Raw genomic sequence first — 21,580 nt, 5'->3', positions numbered from 1 at the left:
CAGAAGGTCGGCAGTTTGAATCCCCACGTTGGGGTGAGCTCCCATTGCTTGGTCCCAGCTCCTGCCCACCTAGCAGTTCGAAAGTATGTCAAAGTGCAAGTAGATAAATAGGTATCTGGCGGGAAGGTAAATGGCGTTTCTGTGCGCTGCTCTGGTTCGCCAGAAGCGGCTTAGTCATGCTGGCCACATGACCGGCTCCCTCGGCCAATAAAGCGAGATGAGCGCCACAACCCCAGAGTCGGCCACGACTGGACCTAATGGTCAGGGGTCCCTTAAACTGCAAGGGTGGCAAACAGAGAAGGCTACAGTGCAAGCTAACACAACCAAGCCTTTCCCAACTCCCTTCTCGTTGTACTCAAACCTTGTTTTACACTGCTGCTTCCCCCACAGTGTCACTGTCTTCTCACTCTAGTCAAACCTCTGCTTGTTTAAAATTGCTACTTTTCTCCTTTCAGTTTTTCTCCATCCCTGAATCATAGACTCAAAGTTGGAAGGTACCCTGAGGATCATCTACAGTACTCCCTTACAGGGATCAAACCTTGGTGTTATCAGAACCACGTTGTAACTGACTCGGCTATCCTGCTTTCAGCAAACCTCTGCTGTTATTTTAAACCACCTCTTCCCTCTCCTTGTGCCAATCCCTTCTCACTCCCATGCTATGACCACAGGTATTGTGCAACTTGCCTACCCCATCCTAACCATACAAATCCAGGACTGAGATCAGGCACTGACTTCATTCAAATCCAGGGTTATGAGGACATGCTACAAATCCTCCAGTGGGAGCTATGTGATGATAGCCTTATGCTTTCTTTGTATATAGGAAGAAATACAGTGGTACTTTGGGTTACATATGCTTCAGGTTACAGACACTTCAGGTTACAGACTCCACTTAACCCAGAAATAGTACCTGGGGTTAAGAACTTTGCTTCAGAATGAGAACAGAAATTGCGCATCGGTGGCGCAGCGGCAGCGGGAGGCCCCATTAGCTAAAGTGGTGCTTCAGGTTAAGAACAGTTTCAGGTTAAGAACAGACCTCCGGAACGAATTAAGTTCTTAACCCGAGGTACCACTGTACATGCTTTAATTCTGAAGGGTTCCCTCCCCCATTCACCATCTTTTCCAAATAAACATACCAAAACAAATTATATTTATGAACTATGTTGCCAAGCAATTAAGAGCCAACTTTGCAACTGGCTGGCAGATTAACAGATGGCTGGCAGTCATTGTATTACACACACACAATGTGTATTAACACACAAATGCAGTTCCATCATTCCTTAATCTGTCATGCATAACCCAAAAGCTGGTGTATAGGAAAGCCTTTCGGGGGATAGTTCTTTGTTAATAGAGATGCTCCATCTTCTAAGGTAAATTAACAAAAGGATGATTCTGTGGATTTTTGGTCTATTTTGAATTTTACTCTTATTTTCAAGTGTGTGTGTATGTATGAGTTATACTCTGATATATGGCTATGCTCTGCCTTCACTGTCAGAAGCAGCAATGCTTCTGAATACCAGTTGCTAGAAATCACAGGAGGGGAGAGTTGCTCTTGTGCCCGGGTCCTGCTTTCAGGCTTTCAACTGGGGCATCTGGTTGGCCACTGTGAGAATAGGATGCTGGACTAGATGTGCCACTGGCCTGATCCTGCAGACTCTTATTTTCTTGTTAGCTAGCGCTATGAGCATATTCATGGAAATGGTAAACACCCTTCCATTTAGATAAACAATTGATTCATCTAGCTCATTGTTTTTGACACTGGCTCGCAGCAACTTTCAGATAAATGTCCTTCCTGGAGATTGAACCCGGGGCCATTTGCATGGCAAAACATGTGCTGGATTAGAATGCGGCCCTCCAAACATCTGTATCTGGCCCTCAGGGCTTTCCCCAAGCCATGCCTCTCATGGGGTGCCCCAAGCACTTTCCCGAGGCTGGAATGTGCCCTAGAATTCCCTCAGGCCTCAAAAGTCTTATATGGAAATCTCCAAAGCCTTTGGGTACCTGTGGTAGGAAGTTCCACTTGGTAAAAAAAAATACTTGACAAACATTTACCATGCTTTAACGGTGCCCACATTTTATCATCTGAAGCTGCCACCTCTGCCTGCTGCCCGTGAGATAGATACCAGGTTGTTTTTCAGTGTGCAGAAAATCGCACTCGACAAACCCTCCGTGAGTGAGCAGCCCAGAGGCCATTTTGTTGATTGTCGTTCCCATTTAAGAGGATGAAGACAGGGAGCCCTGTGGCAGCCGGCCCAACAAGAATGACGTCTTTCTCCAGAATGACGTCTTTCTCCGGGCAGCTACGTGGGGAGTTTGTGTTTTGCTGTCCCACTATAGTAAGATCTCCCAAAATCCAATAACCCACATCCCAACGTCATTTTGCTGCCACCAAAGCCACACTCCCCAATCCCTTCTGATAATTGTTTTGAAAAGGCAGCGCTTGGAGATTACGCTGATGTCAAAACAGCTTGATAATCTGGTCTTTGGGGATCCGCTATCACTGACCTCTTTACCATAATAGCCACGTGGTGTCCCTGGGGGTGGGGAATGAGTTTTGACCTGCAGGGTGGAAGGCTCTGGAAGGAAGGTTTTGTTCTGGTGGAGGGGGGGGGGGTGATGTTCAGGTCATGACCTACCAGCAAAAGTGTACCAGCAAAAAGCCTTTGCCATCTTGCTTTTAAAATTTTTTGCTTTATTTTTTGTTCTTATACTCTTAAGATCCTCAAGGATGTGCATTCCTCTGTGTCCCCACGGGTGAGCATGCCTTCTCCCTTAGAACAGGGTGGGGAATCTTTTTCAGCCCAAGGGCCACATTACCTCCTAGGCAGCCTCCCAAGGGCCACATGGTGGTGGTGGGTGGGGCCAGAGGCAAACGTGGCATAGGAACAAATGAACATTTTGCCTTTGTACAGCAAGCAAGATTCTACATGCACCACTTTCCTCCGTCCTGACAAACAGGAGCCATTATCCAAATTAAAGGACATGAATTTCAGTCATGGCAGAAAATGCTCTTGAATGGGAAGCTGGGCAAATAGGAGGCTTGGTCAGGTAAAGAGGCCCAGAGCTATTTTATTTATTAACTTTTGTCTTTCCTGAGGGAGCTCTGGATGGCAAACAGCAAAGCAGTAAAACAATACAATTACAAATGAAATATTTATAAATGTTAATGCATAGAAATATTTTAAAACATACCATTACTGTTAGTAATTTCAAGGTCACAAAGAACAACAATGTTTAGCCATCAAATGCCTCAGTAAACAGGAATATTTTTAAATTCCTGCTAAATGTTAGTAATGAGGGAGGGAGGCACACTCAGCTGGGAGGATGTTCTAGAAATGGGGAGCCACCACCAAGGAGGTCCTTTCATGGCCTGACAGGCTTGATAATACTGGAGGCACTCTTTCTGGTATTTTGGTCCCCAGCTGTTTAGGAATTTTGTACACCAGTACCAACACTTTGAAAAGGGCTTGGTAGCTTGCTACCCAGTTAGTGAGGCATTCTCAGAAGAACCAGTGGCCCATGATCCCACTGGGCTGAGCCCCTCACCAACGCAGCAGCCACATTCTGCATTAGCTGCAGCCTCAAGACCGTCTTTAAGGGCAGCTCCATGGGTAATCTTTCATAATAGGGCATCCTGTGTGAGGCCAAAATTTGGTGCTCCCAAACGGATCGTCTCAATTTTGTACCCCCTTGGTCCGATGCCCTGTGTGAGGGAACCACCCGCAGCACCCTAAATCTGGTGCTGTCCACGTCAAACACATTATATACATCCTATAGGAGGGGGGTGATGCTCTTCTGATGCTCCCAGAGGTTAAGATCAGCAAAGAGGACCCTCTTGACAGTTCCTCTGCCCTCATAAGTAGTCTGGGAGAGGGCCTTCTCTGTGGCTGCCCCAGGTTGCAGAATTCCCCATAGAGCTGTGTCTGGCACTTCATTGTACAACTTTTGGTGACTGCTGAAAATGCACCTCTTACACCTCAGATCAGGCCAGAACAGAGTGGAGTGGTCAGGTAGACATGGGACTATGATTCTGAGAGGGGTCTACTCCAGGTCCTCCTGATAGAGGCAAAGGGGGGACCTTTTGGTAAAGATTATTGAAATTGGGCTTACATTTCCTATCCTGGCTGGGCCTATTACTAGCTTTGCATGACCCTGCCTGAGATGTGTGTTTTCAGAGCCCGTCCTATTCCTGTGACTGAGATCTGTTTTAACTTTTTAATTCTGGATTTTAAATTGCTGTAACCCACCCTGGAAAGTTCTAGTGAAGGATGGGCAATCTAGTAGTAGTAGTAGTAGTAGTAGTAGTAGTAGTAGTAATAAATAAATAAATAAATTAAATAAAAATTAATCAGCCTACAGAGCCTTTTAGTAACTTCCCTGCTCCGATGGCGATTGGTTTTATTTATTTATTTGCTAGGCCTAAGCAGGTGCACCAGAAATAGTGATATATAACACACTTGTTTTGCTTTTGCCCACAGTGTGCATCTTTAGGTGTTCCTCACCCATCCCTCCAGGCCCCAGGGATGCAATTAAGGAGCTGTTCTTAAGAGAGGGGAAGAGGTATCTATGGCAGCCCAAGCATCCTTTGCCTCCATCCCGATCCCTCTAATGAGACAGCCACCTCAGCACCTTATCCCCATGGCTTTGTTTCAGCAGAACCTGTTGTAAGAGGGCATTTGGAGCGATCGCTACCCGTGGAAGACAAAGGGTGCACTTTCTCTTTCTCAGCTTATCTGGGCTCCAAGCTGCTAAACAGAGCACCCGCGGGAGGGAGGAGGCTGGGGGGGGGGGCTTTCTCATTATCCCTGTTCTTTCCCTTTTGGGAGGCAGCTGGGCAGACTTTAATAGATTACATTCAGGATTTCAGATTGTTAACAGCAACGGAGGGTTCTGCTTGGAGAGGCGAGCGTACGGCTGAAAGTCCTGGGAAGCTGTTTTGAGCCTTTTTTTAGGTGGGCACAATCTTCTTCAGTGGGGAAAATCTTCCTTTCAAAAAGAAAAAGAACAAACACAACTTTCCCCCTTTGGTCTTTTAAGCCCATACTGCTTCTTCCAAGGTAGGTTGCTGGTTTTGACTTCTTTTATTAATAAAACATCATGCCAATAGATGGGGTGAATATTTCTGGTTACAAAAAAAAATGGGATTGGTTTTGACCTCCAGACCAAGGCCTTTCCCCATCTCTACTCCTACAAATTTCTGACTTTTTATCATCTTTTTGCTGAATCTAACCATGTTTTACTCAGAGTCGTTACATTGAAATCAATGAATCCAAGCTAGTTGTGTATTAATTTCAGTGGATCTACTCTGAGTAGGGATAACATTGGATGTGGCCCATTGACTGGAAATTAATGATAATTAAAGGAAACTTCCATGTCTAGGAATAGTATATCTTTTGAGTATCAAGATGCTGGAGGAGGGGGCAAGCAAAACCAGGTAGCTGCCACCTTCATGCTTCCAGAGACATCTGGTCGTTGGAATGTGGGAAGCTGCCTTATACCAAGTCAGATGGTTGGTTCACCTGGTGTTTTCTACACTGACCGGCAGCGGCTCTCCATGAATTTAGACAGGAGTCTTTTCACAGCTCTCCCTGGAGATGCTGAGGATTGAATCTGGGACCATCTGATGCTCTACCATTGAGCTAAAGGATGCAGCACTAGATAACCCCTTAAATCTCACCTGTAGGTTGCTTCCTGCGAGAGAGAAATGTATGTGTATTGCTGGCCTGGTTAACAGAGAGGGATGTTACTATTGAAAAAGGAACTTGTTTCTGCTTGGCGTCTTTTAAGCAATGCTGACAATTATTTTTACTTTAAAAGATGTATCATCTTTTCCAACAACGAAATGGTCTCATTCCTATGCCATTTGGTTTTTAGCAGCAGAAGCAATCCCCATTTTTATCCTTGTAGACATGATGGTGTTATGATTTTTAGGTGAGTTTAAAATGAAAAGTAGCACAGGGTTGGCAAATGCTCCTTTTCCCTTTTTTTGTGTGTGTTCTGGCATATCAGGAATGTAGAAGCAGTTGTAAAGCATGGTATTATGGGTGAATGATGAAATGTGAAGTGTGTGCACATGACTGTCTTACAGGGAGGCCCAGTAAAACCAGTAAGTCCAGGTTAGGAAACTCCCTAGATGCACTGCTGTTCTAGAGCAAGGTCGAGACTCCTCCGCCATGCCACACAACCAGAGACTGGATCCCGGGATGTGCCCCAGGATCTACTGCAGCCCCAGAGAATGGCATCTGGGGAGGGCGTCTGAAATTTGCTGTCCTGTGTGGATTCATTTGAGCTCTTAAAGCTTGTTTGTTTTTCAACTGTGCCTTCGCCCAGAGGGAGATGAAACGCAATGGACTAGCTGCGTTGGCACGGCCGACTGATGCACTCAAGGTCCCTGATGCTCTGGTGTGTTTGTTATGGAGTATGTTGTGCTGGGCATGGATCTGCTAATTTTGGGTTAGCTCAACACTTGGGTGGAGTCTGGACTCCTGTTTTGGGCATAAACCTCTGCATGTGCAGAGCTGGTGCTGTACTACTGAACTAAGATCCCAGTCCTCATGGGTCTGAATAAAGGGACAATTTAAATAGGAACATAGGAAGTCATCGTATACTGAGTCGCACCAACTTGCCCAGTTTTGTGAACACTGACTGGCAGAGGCCCTCCAGGGTCTTAGCCTGGAGCCTTTCCTCAGCCTTCCCCAGAGATGCCAGGGATTAAATCGGGGACCCTCTGCATGTAAAATTGCAGTCCTCATGGACCTGCGACCTTCTGCATGCAAAGCACCCGTTCCACCACTGAGCTTACCACCCTTTCCCAGAAGAAATGGGCTTGGCTGTGCCTAATGGGGAGTTGTAGTCCAAAATCATTTGGAGGGCACCGGGTTGGGGAAGACTGTCTTAGATGGTTGGGCTTATATCCACCTAAGTTAGGCACAGCATAGACCCATTGAAATTACTGAATTTGCTAGTCATGGCCAGTAATTTCAGTGGGGCTACACTGCTTAGAAATAACTTTGGGTACAACCTGATGTCCTTCTCCTTAGCAGATGTGACGCAGCATCTCTCTTGACCCGATAGCTTTTCATACTATTCAAATTGCAATCAAATCAGACCCAGAGATTGCTTAGTTAAATGGCAATGTGTGTGATGCATGCAAAGTGGCAGCCTTTTCAAGCCCTGGTGTGAGAGGGCTGAGTTTCTACAGGGCAGGAGCTAGACTGCTAAGGTAGGTGTTTGTTCTCTGTTCACCCCTGCAAATATCTAGCCATTGAGACAGTCCATACTTGTCCAGAATCAGGTTCTTATAAAATTTATTATCTGTTTATTTCATAAGAGTTTCTCATTTGTCTAGTCTTAAGTTTGGTTTGAGAATATTTTTTTTAAAGCGTCTTTAAAATGCATTTTAGTGCAAATTTCTCTCAATATGCATGTTTGTATGCAATTTGGCCAAAATATACACATTTTGAAAAGTAATTTCCCCTAATGTATATCGTTTGCATGCTGTATGCATTATTATGTACACTTTAGCTGAGCTAGAGAATCAGGATTGTTTTCAAATTCTTCCTGAAAGTTGATAATGATGGAGACGGTCACACCTCATTAGGGAGTGCAGTTCATAACCGGACAATTGCTGTTGAAAAGAGCCTGTCATGGGTCAAATATGAAAGACATATTTGCAGAAACAGATAGCAAGGAGACCTTAGCTGCAGTATTGCTGGCATAGGCTGTCTCCTCTCCTCTCCTTGCCTGTTCCCAACCCCACCCTGTGCCAGTGAAAACTCAGGTTGGGAAAACAGCAGCTGTGCTTGAACGTAATATGTGGCCTTTCAGATATAATGATTTTAGTGGTTTTAGACATCAAACATATGTCGGTGTCATTTGCCCCTTCCTCTTTGGAGGCTTCCTGGCCAATACATTAGTTAGAAAGAAATGCGTTTCTGATGATTCCCTTCAGATGTTTTGGACTACAGCAATGAGTCCCATGTGCTGGCTGGAACAGATGGGTTTTGTGATCCAGAACTTCTGGAAGGTATGAAGTTGGATAAGACCTCGGTGTTCTCAATGGATTCAATAGTTGGCCCCTCGGTTAAAAGGCAGGTATAGAATTGTAGAGTTGGAAGGGACCCTCATGATCATCTAATCCACCCCCCTGCAATGCAGGAATAAGCTGCTGTCCCATAAGGGGATCAAACCTGTGACCTGGGCATTATCAGCACCACACTCTAACCAACTGTTACTTGATTCAGTAATATAAATGTGGACAACAGTAATATGGACACAGATGCCCTTTGGGTGGTAGCTCTGGTGTGTTATACCCAACTCAGAGTCGACCCATTAAAGTACATAAACCTAGGCTAGCCATGCCCATTGTTTGAATGGGTCTACTCTGAGTAACATCAACACTGGTGACAACCCATTCTTAGCAGGAAATGGCACCCCGAAGGGTATATTTTTCATCCCCTAATCACAGAGCCAAAACCATATTGAAAATAATAATGAAATATGGGTGGCATCCAGTGCCGGTCTTTCTCAGGGTAGACCTATTGAAGTTAATCAACATGACTAACATTCATTTCAGTGGGTCTGCTCTGAGTAGGACTCCTTAATGTACAGCCTCCCATTGATTAAGGAAGTAGTAAACCAATGAATCAAATTACCATTGATAAACCAACCAACAAAAGCTGCTCAGGCAGAACTGTTTGGCCAGCAATTTGCAGTGTGTGGCTGTGTTAAACTATGCCCCCTGGAAACAATCTGGTAATATGTTGGTTTGGTGGAGCTTAACCCCTACCTCTCCCCCCCCCCCTTGTTCACCATCAACCACAGTCCTGCCAAACAGCGATTTGCTTAGGGATTTAATCTCTCATTTCCATCAAGCCAGCAACAGCTGCTTGCTCTCTTCCCCTCCCCTTCCTCAGACCCTCCTGCAGGAGACAGCATTTAGAAGGATTTGTTAGTTAAATGCTAATGCCACAAGATAAAACTATGCAAATCATAGGATGGGGGGGGGAAGCATCACTTTCCCATAAGCCTGGCCCCACAGCCTACTTTGAAATACTGCGTATGCTGGGGTCATCCTCAGATAGATAGCTCCAACCTCAAAGGGCTTCCCAGCTCTGGATTTCAGAGTCATCACCAGGGTCTCTCACACTCACCCCATAGAATTATTTGCAAAGGAGACATAGATCCCTTGTCTAATAGTGACTGCCAGTCTCTGCAAGCACAGCAAAATAACACACTTTGGCTTCCAGAGAAAACTTTGCTTTGACTTTTAACAGATCCATTTTCCTAGACCTTATGAAAACTGGTTTCTCAAATTCCATTTGCTTGTGTCCACAGCCAATGAGAGGCTGTGAGAGCCATTGCTGAATGAGGATCCCAGTGGAGGTGTAGAGGGTGGCTTTCAGGGACCAAGGCAGTTCCTTGCCCCATAACTAAACTAACTTTTGCCATTTAACACTATGCAAACAATGTCTAGTTTACTAAATGTACGCAAGGACACAGCACTCACTCTTGGGGGGCAGATTATGTCCTGCCTTTAATCTGGGACAAAAGGCTCATGCTAGCTTTCCCCAGGAGTTCGTTTTTGGAGTTGAGGGCCCTGGAAAATCTCCTCTCTGCACAATTTAAAGCAGGAGTGGGGAACTTCAGGCCCAGGAGTCAAATCTGGCCCTTCAGATTTCTCTATCCGGCCCTTTGGACTCTCTCCAGACCACTCCCCTCACTCTCCAGAGTGGTGTAGTGGTTAAGAGCGGTAGTCTCGTAATCTGGGGAACCGGGTTCGTGTCTCCGCTCCTCCACATGCAGCTGCCGGGTGACCTTGGGCCAGTCACACTTCTTTGAAGTCTCTCAGCCCCACTCACCTCACAGAGTGTTGTGGGGGAGGAAGGGAAAGGAGAATGTTAGCTGCTTTGAGACTCCTGAAGGGGAGTGAAAGGCGGAATATCAAATCCAAACTCTTCTTCTCCTCCTTTCTTCACATCCTCCTTGAGTGTTTTTTGCCTGGCTGGAACATGCCCTTGAACTCCTACAGTGTCTCTGGCTTGTCTGGATGAAAAGAAATGTATTTGATCCCCACTCCCGGTTTAAAGGCATAGGAACTCTTTTTTGCTGGGCATTTGCCCACCATCTCAAAGAGCCCCTCCCCCAAATCCACCAGGCATAGGATGGCCATCTCTGACCTGAAAGAAAGCCACTTAGCACAGTTAGACTTTGTGTGATTAGCAGAAATGTAATAGGTGAGATCATGGGGAATTATGTGGTGATGGGAGAGAACTTGACCTGCTGAGGTTATACAGTGGTACCTCGGGTTACATACACTTCAGTTTACATATGCTTCAGGTTACAGACTCTGCTAACCGAGAAATAGTACCTCAGGTTAAGAACTTTGCTTCAGGATGAGAACAGAAATTGTACTCCGGTGGTGCGGCAGCAGCAGGAGGCCCCATTAGCTAAAGTGGTGCTTCAGGTTAAGAACGGACCTCCGGAACGAATTAAGCACTTAACCTGAGGTACCACTGTAGTGCCAAAGGCTTGTGGAGATGCAGAACCAGGGCAACCGGAGGCTCAAAGGGAGATTGATCATTACACCAAAGTTTGTCACCAAAGGCAGGAAAGGCACCTGCTACATCTGTCGTATTTCTACTTGTCATCTTGCCCACAGTGGTTACCATATAAAAGAATAATAGAATTGCAGAGTTGGAGGGCGACCCCCGGAGTCTAGTCCAACCCCCTGCAATGCAGAACTTAAGGCAGCCTGTACCAACTTGATGTCCTCCGGATGTTCTGTACTACTACTGCAACATCTTTTGCCCCTCCCAATTTTATTTTATTTTTAAATTTAGTTTTTGAGCTTTTAATTTTTGCTTTGGGTAGTTGCTTCCTCTTTTTGTCTGTGTTTTTGTGGGAGGGTAGATTTTTTTCTGCTTTTGTGGGTGTGATGGCGGAGGATCTGAGCATCACCAGTTTTTTCCTTTTGTGAAATGGGTATTTTGTGATGGATCCAGGGGCACTGAGCTCAGAAGGCTGACTGGAAAGAAATTCCATCTCAGAGGGGGGAAACTGACCCACATTCAGTCCTTCCCTATCTGTGCTTGGTGAAGCAAAGTATATGCAAAGGCAAGATCCAACATGGCCATTAGTCCCAATTTCCCTGATGCATCAATTGTGGGTGTTAACACCTCCTGTTCCCTCTCTAGAGCTCTGTCCTTTGAAAACATACTCACTATTTTTCCCTGAGAAAAGTTACTTGATGCAAAGTCAGGCTATTTTACTTGATCAGCAGGTAGCCTGCCCTAGAGACAACTTGGACCAATTCTTATTTTTAGTTCAATCTTTCTTTAACCGACCTTAGTCCCTTTGTAGCAAACTCAGGTGCCAAGAGCCAACAGGATGCTGGGAAACATGTGTGCACTGGTGTATTGTTGTGGATTCAGGATTTATCTCATTTTTAGGACATATTATTGAATGCTGTTGGTATGTTTGTGTTTATGTAACCCATATATATTTCCCTCTCTCTCAAATACAAGCTCTGAGGTTTGCAATATCTATAAACAATCTTAAAAAAATAAAAATAAAACTTGGGAGTGAGGGAAGGGGAGATTCAAAGCACCAAAAAGTCCCGGGAGGGTTGAGTATGCTCAGGAGCAATGCAATGTTTAGTGTTAGTTGGAAAGGAAAACATGGTTCAAAATCTCTGCCATGAAGCTTGCTGACCAACCATAGCTCAGTCACTACTTCTTATACTCACAACAGTCCTGTTAAATAGGTTAGGGTAATTTCTTGCGCGGGGGGCGGGGGGGCGGGGCGCTCCAGCATGTACTCCTTGGAAGAGGGTCAAACGAGTCAATTAAAATCTACTCTCCATTTTTAATTTTCTGCCTAGGTTGACGCTTCTCCTTCTCTGACCCAAACAGCCACCAAGCCACGTCCCCATGGATGAATGGGAAGCCCCTCAGTGGAAGAAGGAAGTCGAAAGCCTTAAGTACCAGCTGGCTTACAAGAGGGAGATGTCCTCAAAAACGATCCCCGAGTGAGTCCACAAACAGCTTCCTTGCTGTTTCTCCTTCCACATAAGTGGAATCCAGCATACTAGGAACACCAGGCTTATTTTAAACCTCCCTCTCAGGTTTCTAGCCCCAGCAGCGACAAAGATAGGCTTGAAATGGAGTGGAAAACACCTAATGTTGGGCACCTGCTTTGAATGCAGATGGTCCCGGGTTCAATCCCCTATGGCATCTCTGGGTAGGGCTGGGGCTCTGGCCTGAAACCCTGGAGAGCTGCTGCCAGTCAGTGTGGACAATACTGAGCTGCCAACACCACTGTGCATTGCATCCTTCTCTCTTAAGAAACCCTGGGGGCTGCTGTTCTATGAGAAAGTGGAGGCTTTTGAGGGTAGAGACACTCTGCCACCCTCAAAATCCTCTAGCTGTGTGTTTCCTGCTAGCAAACGTATTTAAAAGCTACTCAGGAACATGAATATTAAGAATGAAGAGCTTTCCCTAAAATATTTGGCTCTAGAAATACACATCACAGCAACAGAAATAGATGCAGGCTTGGGATCTTTCTAGGTACCTGAGAAGCTTCAGTTCACAAGTTTTCATCTATTTAGAGAGTGCCTCTGGGCACAATAAGATGGTATGTAGTTCAGGTCTCATTGGCCCAGCACTCTGCTGTCAACCCATTTACCTTGTAAAGCCTGTGGCCTCCTGATGACGCTGAACTTCAGCTCCCCAGCGAGTATGGCCATAGATGATGGGGAGATATAATTCAGGAGAATTTTTTTTAAAAGTTTAAAAAAGGGAGAGAAGGACATGAGATTTGGGACCAGGCCCAAGATACTCTGGACTCAGCCAGACGTTGGCCTAATACTGCAACGAGGAAAGACCCTCATGTATTCTCTTTCCACCCTAGATTTCTTAAGTGGATAGAAGATGGCATTCCAGAAGATCCATTTCTGAACCCAGAGCTGATGAAGAACAATCCGTGGGTGGAAAAGGGGAAATGCACCATCCTCTAACCCATTGCCTCCCAAAATTTCGTCCACGATAAATAAAAATGGCTTCCTTTGGAGATACTCAAAATTGCATGAAAACTTAATGTATAAAGTTTTTATTTTAGTTCCTCACTATGGCTAAACTCACATCTTTACCTCCCTCCCCCCCTCCCGCTAGCACAGTTGAGTTCATATAGTGGCTAATTAAAGGTTTCCCTCATTTGTATGATTTGGGGAAGAGCATTCTCCCTTCCCCTGGGTTAAAATGGGAGGTGCAATTCAAACCACCGACATACAGATTTCACAGAACATTTCCCTGCAAATGTTGTACAATCAAGTTCATTGCACCCCCTTCCAAATCCAACTTTCCCCCCTTTGCCTAGGGAGATAGGGGCTCAGGAATACCTATGTACTTTCTGGAGCAATGGTGATGCTTCTGGGGGTTCCCTTCTAACCACCAGCTATGGTCTAGGCTGCATGAGAGAATCCAGGTGCATATAGAATTGCTTCCCTCCTGTTCATATGTTGGCGGTGCTAGGTAGCAGAATTGGTGCTGAATGAGGTCTTCCAGTCTTGACAGATGAAGGACATATCTAAGAGTGGATCACCATTTCTCAAGGCATGCCACACTCTGTCCTAGTGGCACTGGGCTGTGTGCCCCTGTTCACCATTTGGGAACAATCACTGAAGAGAGTACGGATGTGAAAGAGACCCCACTGTTTTGAATTTTGGCATCACCATCTGGGAAGATGCAGAACAGGATAATAAAATGGTAGAGTTGGGAGGGACCCAAAAGAATAATCTAATCCAACCCCCTTCAATGCAGGAATCACAACAAAAACTAAACAAAATTTGCAGCTTTATGAACCCTGTAGTTTCTCTTTCCTATACACCTGCAATTCTTTTTTTGTCTTTTTAGGGGGGACTTGTAAAGGAACAACAAGTTTTATAAAATAATTTTTGATTACTTTAAATACTTTTTTTGTATCTTGTAGGATATACCATTTTGCAGTTAAAAAAAAAAGCTAAGCAAATATGACAAGGGTTTCTAAGCAAAATAAAGAAAGTGATACTGTGCATGTCTCAAATTTATTCCTTTCTTTTTATATATAAAACAGGATTCAATACAAAAGCATACAGAAACATTTTTGTTCAAAATATCTTTACATGGTACCCACATGCCAGCAGACTCATTGAGCTGCCTGCCCACGTTTCAGTTACTAGAACAAATCTTTAATGTAAATATTCCTCCGAACTGCATTGGAGACGCCTTCGTTGAACCGGAACCAAACATCGCTCTGACCAACAGCCTTTCCAATTTGTTTTTCTATTCGGTTTTTCTCAGGTTCCTGATTGGCTGTTGGGAAAGGCGGAAAAGAAAGAAAGACGTAATATTGATAAAGGAATTTTCAGGGATGGGAGCCTATGGTCCTTCAGATGTTCTTAACTGCCAACTTCCATCAGTCCCAGCCAGCATGACTAATGGTCAAGGAAAATGGGAGTTGTAGTCCAATAACATGTGGAAGGCCACAAATGTTCCATTAGTGCTGCAAACTGATTATGCAACAGACTGAGTGAGGATTTGAACCCCGATCTCCCAGGTCTTAGATAATCACTCTTAACCACTTACACTACAGAGGCAAAGCCAGGACAAAGAGGTTCAACCTCAGCATTTGCCCAAAGCTGTATAATGAAGGCACCAGGTGGACCTCTGTGGGAAGGGAGTTCCACAAATTAGGGGCCACCACAGAGAAGGCCCTGTGTGTATGTACCAAGGCAGCTAAACCATCTTCTCTGCTGGCACCATCTATCCACTTCAGTAAGCCCAGTCTCCCTCCCCCTGCTAATTGAAATTTCCTCCCCACCCCAGAACATACCTGCCGACGGAGACACATTTTTCTTGACAATCGCACGGCCAAAGAAATCTGTTTCTGGCTGCGGAAAGGAACAGAAGCCATTATGAGAGTGCACCATCTACTCCCCACATCACCCACAGTTGTTAAAGGCACTCTATCTGCCTGTTTTCCTCAGAGAAGCCCAATGTCACATGGGCACGGAGCTTTGCACAGGACTTCCAGCATAGCTACAGAATGCGGGTTTACTCTGGAATGTGTTCTGATGCATCTGGAGACATTTGCTCATTGATAATTACCCATGCAAATAGCTACCAGGCAGACCCCATTGTGTTTCCTGGAGAACAACTCTCCAAACCAAGGAATGTCTTGCAGCGGACACTGCAAAACCAGCAAAGTATTGCCCAATCCTGGAAGGTTTTTAACCTTAATAATTTGGACTGCTGGCATTCAAAAGCTTGGCGAATTGCCTTATGGAAAAGGTATCTCATAAACTAAAGGGCAGAGAGCTTGAATGACAATTTTTAAAGTATCTATAGCATCATTTTCTTATATGAATGAACTCAGCGCCACCAGTATATGTCAATGTCTAGCTTATTTAAGACAATACAGAAACTTTATTCTCAATAATGATGGAACTCACAAGTCGAGAATTCTTGTATTTTTATAAAGCTTTATTATTTATAAAGGGAATCTTTGTATTTGTTAATATTTTACTATCCCTTTGGAGCTGCGCTGTATCTTTGTACTTTAAAGTTCAGATTTTTGATTCTTTGGTTTTTTTTGTTAGGGTTGCACTTTTTTCCCTTGGTTAACAAAACAATAAAGTATAAAACAAAACAAAAACAAACAAGCCCCTGCCCCCAGCAAAGAGACATCTAGTTTGCAGGCATCACACTATAGCATTGCACAACTGCAAGTGAAGGACCATCCTATCCATGGCACGGCAGCAGGCAGCCTCAAGAGAAAGGCTGTATAGCTCAGTGCATCTGCTCTGAATGCAGAAGATCTCCATGTCGGGTTGGGGAGAGGCTCCCTGCCTGAAACTTTGAAGAACCGCTACCAGTAGACAATACTATGGGGTCTGACTCAGTATAAGGCAGCTTTCTGTAGGTTCACCAACCCAGTGGATAAATTAGTTTTATTATCCACACCTCTCCCTTAACTCTGTCCCAGGTACTGTTCTCTTAGTGAAAAAGAATGCTGTGCACGAGGTCTGCAACCCGGCTTCAACCTCGTGGAAAAGGCTGTTTGGGATGCAGCATATTCCTGTACCTTTGAGCTGCACCTAGAAGCCAGCATTGGCTCTCATGCTAACATAAAAGTGGCCTTGCTGATCTTTACGATCGCCACCCACCGGTCCTCAAGAAGCCACCATCCCGCTTTTACTGCAAACCAGTGGACATCAGGACTGGCTCCCCAGTGCAGTGGAGCTGCAATAATAGCCTCACAGCAGTGGTGCTGCTGCCATTTACTGGATGGGGAATACGATGGCTGCCAGGTGGAAGTTGTGCAGGTGGCACCAGATGGACTTGCTGCATTGGCTCCATCAGTGCACCTGTGCAGCCCAGACCTCGTCACTGCTGCTCGTGGGTTTGAGCTCCACACTGGGCAAAAGATTCCTGCACTGCAGGGGGTTGGACTAGGAGGACCTTGGGGTCCCTTCCAACTTGACAATTCTAGGACTGGACAGCAAAAAGAAGAAAGGAGAGCTTCCCACGTGCACTGGGACAAGACCCGGCAGAATAGGGCCCTTTCTCAACTATGCGAGACAGAAACACAGCAAAGGGAATGAGGCACAAGCTGCCAGGCTGTGCTGGCACTGCAAGCTGCCCTGTGCTATGGCCCTCTGCTGCCTGCACTCCTTGGACGCTGCCCCCACCTTCTCCTCAAATGTGGCTCTCTTCACAATCTGGTCGAGACGCTGTTTGTGGTTCCGCACTCTGGATTCTGGCAGTGCCGGCTCATGGCTTGCTTTGTGGCTGCCTTCTTTCGGGAGCAAAGTTGTCTCCATCGCCTGCGGGATAGATGGAGACAGGCAGAGAAGGGTTAGTTAATTTATTGTATTTATTTGGAGAATCTTTCTGTATCTCTTTTCAGTTCTGTTGAGGTGCTTTACATATTATGTATTCATCACGTTCATACCCTGCTTTTTCCTTGAGGGAGCTCAAGGCAGCGTGCATGTTTCTGTTTCATCCTTACAATTCTGTGAAGTAGGTTAGGCTGAAAGACGGCGACTGGCACAATATCAGCCAGCGAGCTTCACAGTGGAATGAAGATTTGAATCCTAGTCTCCTGGGTTCTAGGATGACACTCTAACCACCATTCATTCCCTCTGTCTGTCTGTCTGACTCTCTTTCTCTCACACAATCTACATAATCAATGAATTCCAATGACTGAAACCAAGCCAGAAAAGCAAGAAAAAAGGAAAATGCAAAATCAACACCAGGCCCCATTTTGGATTGTTCTGCTCACCATAGTTTCCTGGTTTGGTTGTAACAGAAACCTATGCTTAACTGCTGCTTCCTGGCCTGTTTACTTGCAGAGAGGGAGGAGAAAAACAGCTACATTTTGATGCATGAAGTTTGTGCATATCTTGGTTTATTGTAAGAAGCCAGTCTTCACCAGTCTGGTGCCCTCCAGATGCTTTGGAGTACAACTCAGGTCAGCTCCAGTATTATATGGCTGTCTTGGCCAGGGCTGATGTCGTCCCAAACAACAACCAAGATTTGATTGTCCAAAAGCAGCTGGTCTCTTTTATTCTTTTCCCTTTAAAGTTTTAGAATTCTAAAATACCATTCAATATGGTCAAATAATTTTTCCATAGGTTTTCTTTCTTTCTTAAGAATCACAATTGTTTACTCTCTTTTCCTTTCTTGTATAAAAAAACATGGGGGGGGGAGTCATCGTCTATTATTTCATTTCCTTCGGTACTATATAAATTCTTACCTTATCAGCCAGCCCATATGAAACCTAATTAAACCTGCAATCCCACAGCCTGCTTAATTAGCAAGGCTGTTTGTATTCTGCATTTAAAAAATGAAACAGCAACAAGGAAAGCTCAGCTCTGCGGCCTGTATAAATTATGCAAATCTACAAATTTTCTCATTTTGCAAATCAGGGGAGTCATTCCGCAAGAGCTACACAGAGTCCCAGCCACTGATAGTCTTACTGAAGCAAGTCTTGTCTTCAGAGATTTCAGGAACCATTTGGTACACAATTTCCAGCAACTCACTGCAGTCATGAAGACCAGAAACTCAACAGATGTCAAAGATTTTCAGACAGCTTAATTCTAGGACCAATGTTGGATGTATCAGCAGAAGTCACACTGCACACCACAGCCGTGGCTGCCAGCATTGCATAATAGGAACAAAAAGCAAACACCTGGTGTGTGTGTGTGTGTGTGTGTGTGTGTGTGTGTGTGGGCATCATGCACTGCATCTTGGCATAAGAAGTCTATCACCACCCAAAACACAGGAAGAGACCCGTGTGATTCAAAAAGCTTGCATCGTGTATTTTAATAAGTAGCTGGCCCAGATTCTCAATTAGTCTTTGGCTCCTTGTTCCCTTGGGCGTTTGCCGAGAAAGACCTTTGAGCTCATTTGGTCTCCGCAATTCCATGATTGCTGTAAGCCTGCAACTATTTCCAGTTTCCATCACTACTGGCTAACAGTATATTTAGAGATCTGGTCTTGCACAAGGAAATGCCACCCTCTAGGGGACAGAAGCTTACAATGCTCTCTTCCATCATCATGATAATTTGACAGTAGACTCTCCTCTGTTGGAGGTTTTTAAACAAAGGTTGGATGGCCATCTGCCAGGGATTCTTGAGCCATGATCCCTGCATTGCAGGTGGTTAGACTAGATGACCCCTGGGCTACCTTCCAACTCTACTATTCTATAATTAGGAACGTAAGAATGTGCTCTTTGCTGAATCAGACTACTGATCATCTAGCTCAGTACAACACAGGCTGGCAGCAGCTTTCTAGGTTTTCAGGCAGCAAATCTGTCCAAGTTTCAACAAATTATGTGCGACTGAGCTTAAGGTAGGGATGCGGGTGGCGCTGTGGGTTAAACCACAGAGCCTGGGACTTGCCGATCAGAAGGTCGAATCCCCAAGACGGGGTGAGCTCCCTTTGCTCGGTCCCTGCTCCTGCCAACCTAGAAGTTCGAAAGCACGTCAAAGTGCAAGTAGATAAATAGGTACCACTCCGGTGGGAAGCGTTTCTGTGTGCTGCTCTGGTTCGCCAGAAGCGGCTTAATCATGCTGGCCACATGACCCGGAAGCTGTACGCCGGCTCCCTCGGCCAATAAAGCGAGATGAGCACCGCAGCCCCAGAGTTGGCCACAACTGGACCTAATGGTCAGGGGTCCCTTTACCTTTACCTAAGCTTAAGGTACCAGCTGCCAACTAATTTTTCAACTCCACGCGGACCACTAGTCCGTTCTTCGTAGAATCATAGTTTTGTAGAGTTGGAAGGGGACCCTTAGGATCGAGTCCAACCCTCAACAATGTAGGAATATGCAGCTATCCCATACAGGGATGAAACCTGCAACCTTGGCGTTAACGGCACCAAACTCTAACCAACTGAGTTACCCACTGTCCATGTTGTGATCTCTTGGGTAGGATATATTTAGCAACACAAAAAGGCCTTAAAGCCACAGAAACTGGGCATCCTGCTGCCACCCTCCTCTTAGTTTACGTTGGCCTTACCATCTTCAAAAAAAGGGCCTTCACACAACATGTTTAAGGTGGCCTATTAGAGATTTCCTTTAGGGTGGCCTAAAAGACACCTGCTTCTTGGGAGAATAGCGATGACAAACCTAGACAGCATCTTAAAAAGCAGAGACATCACCTTGCCGACAAAGGTCCGTATAGTTAAAGCTATGGTTTTCCCAGTAGTGATGTCTGGAAGTGAGAGCTGGACCATAAAGAAGGCTGATTGCCGAAGAATTGATGCTTTTAAATTATGGTGCTGGAGGAGACTCTTGAAAGTCCCATGGACTGCAAGAAGATCAAACCTATCCATTCTTAAGGAAATCAACCCTGAGTGCTCACTGGAAGGACAGAAGCTGAGGCTCCAATACTTTGGCCACCTCATGAGAAGAGAAGACTCCCTGGAAAAGACCCTAATGTTGGGAAAGATTGAGGGCACAAGGAAAAGGGAACGACAGAGGACGAGATGGTTGGATAGTGTTCTCGAAGCTACCAGCATGAGTTTGACCAAACTGCGGGAGGCAGTGGAAGACAGGAGTGCCTGGCGTGCTCTGGTCCATGGGGTCACAAAGAGTCGGACACAACTAAATGACTAAATAACAACAACAATTTTGAAGGCACTTGAGCAAACAGAAAGTAGCATCAGGAGCCTCTTTAATCCAGATTTCCACTAGCAAATTATAGAGTTATAAATTTCAGTCTGCCACTTACAAAAAACCAGCCATGTCTCTCTTCCCACCCCGCAACAGATATCACCAATCTTTCCTGGTATGAAGAGGATGGAGACTTGTAATGTCAAAGGATCAGTGCCAAGAACTCATGTGGTGGCAGTAATAGGCACTTGGGCCCACCAGAGGGCAGAAGAGCTTTCTAAAAGAATTTGACAATTATGACTGTCCTCATGTAAACCTCAGCATGAATGTTATGGCTGTCAATGAACTGATGCCAATCCCTTCAGCTGCAGTTGAGTAGCACTTAAAAAAAAAAAAGGTCAGACATTTGCTGAGCTTAGAAAACAGAAAGCTTTATCACCATGGTGGAGAAAAATGACTGCTAACACATTTGCAAAGCTAGGCAGGGCTTTGCGATGGCTCAGACACGATTTGTGGTGCTTTGCAAGGCCCTAGAAGTCGTGCTGGAGGCCTAGTAGACCGGGTGCTGAGCATCCACAATTTTTTTGTGGGTGCCCAGACCCCCTATAGTTGGCACCAGTGGGCCCCATCCACCACTGGCATGTGACCCACAGACGGTTGCCCACAAGGGAAAGTGGTCATCAGGTTGGAAAGGGGTCCTATCCCCTTCTCTGGACCACTAATTTTCAGGGATTTTTCTCCTTGGGGAACCTCTGGTGCAGAAGGCTTGTTTACCAATGAACCGTTGCATGCTGCAAAGGATTCTGGGGCATACACAAGATCTGTAGAGGGGCCCTAAGCCAGACCCACTTATTCTTTGATCCACTTGCTCTCCCCAAGAGCCATCCAGCCACTTACCTGGCCAGAGTTCCGTGCATGAAGGAGGGCTTCCGTCCGCCTCATCTTCTCCAGCTCAATTTCTCTTGCGATAAGCTGCTTGGCTTGGTAAGTCAGCGGTTTCCGAAGCGGGAGATCTGGGAACCTACACACTTCCTCCATGTTTCTAGGCATTGCAGTGGGATAGATCAGTGCAGAAGAATTATAAACAAGAAGAGAACCACACTAAAAAACAGCAACTTATCTATCTCTGCTCATCTATGGGGGCCACTGACTGCCTTTCAGCCTAACCTACATCACAGGGTTGTAGTGAAGATAAAATTGGGGGGGGGGGAAGAACCATGAATGCCACCTTGAGCACTAAGTTGTACACCTGCCCACTCTTGCCCCCATTATTCTTAAAAGGGTAGACAACAACGATTAAAATAAAGTTATTTTTAAAAAACCCCACAGAAGGTATATGCTTGCAGCTAGCATTTTGGCAGGTTTGTTCAAATTAAGGTGTGAAATTTACTTGTCCCAGTTTCCTAGCATTCAAAGTTCTCTTTCTTGT

General features: G+C 45.3%; 2 protein-coding genes across 12 annotated transcripts in view; one reads left to right on the top strand and one right to left on the bottom strand.

The window, feature by feature from the left end:
- Positions 1–2,055: 2,055 nt before the first annotated feature.
- On the top strand, positions 2,056–14,063 carry GNG13 (G protein subunit gamma 13). 10 transcript variants are annotated; one of them, XM_083476204.1, is made up of 4 exons: positions 2,642–2,751; positions 2,910–3,045; positions 11,910–12,025; positions 12,907–14,063. In XM_083476204.1, exons 2-4 carry the CDS (start codon positions 3,013–3,015, stop codon positions 13,010–13,012), a joined length of 255 nt encoding a protein of 84 aa, XP_083332330.1. In that variant the 5' UTR covers positions 2,642–2,751; positions 2,910–3,012; the 3' UTR covers positions 13,013–14,063. The 10 variants fall into 10 exon arrangements, with proteins under 10 accessions (XP_083332337.1, XP_083332338.1, XP_083332330.1 ...); XM_083476206.1 differs by having other exon boundaries at positions 2,645–2,751; positions 2,956–3,045; XM_083476205.1 differs by lacking the exon at positions 2,642–2,751 and adding an exon at positions 4,857–5,054 and having other exon boundaries at positions 2,786–3,045.
- CHTF18 (chromosome transmission fidelity factor 18) overlaps positions 14,059–21,580 on the bottom strand; it is a 36,129-nt gene continuing 28,607 nt past the window's right edge. For both annotated transcript variants that reach the window (XM_083476199.1, XM_083476198.1), the window contains exons 20-23: positions 21,049–21,193; positions 16,724–16,858; positions 14,866–14,923; positions 14,059–14,345 (exon numbers count right to left, since the gene is read on the bottom strand). In XM_083476199.1, coding sequence (XP_083332325.1) covers positions 14,209–14,345; positions 14,866–14,923; positions 16,724–16,858; positions 21,049–21,193 — 475 coding nt within the window. In that variant the 3' untranslated portion in view covers positions 14,059–14,208. The remainder of the gene's footprint in view (positions 14,346–14,865; positions 14,924–16,723; positions 16,859–21,048; positions 21,194–21,580) is intronic.

This window comes from Podarcis liolepis, assembly GCF_965112155.1.
Source record: "Podarcis liolepis genome assembly, chromosome: 14".
Taxonomy (NCBI): domain Eukaryota; kingdom Metazoa; phylum Chordata; class Lepidosauria; order Squamata; family Lacertidae; genus Podarcis; species Podarcis liolepis.
This window is presented reverse-complemented; position numbering and strand designations above follow the sequence as displayed.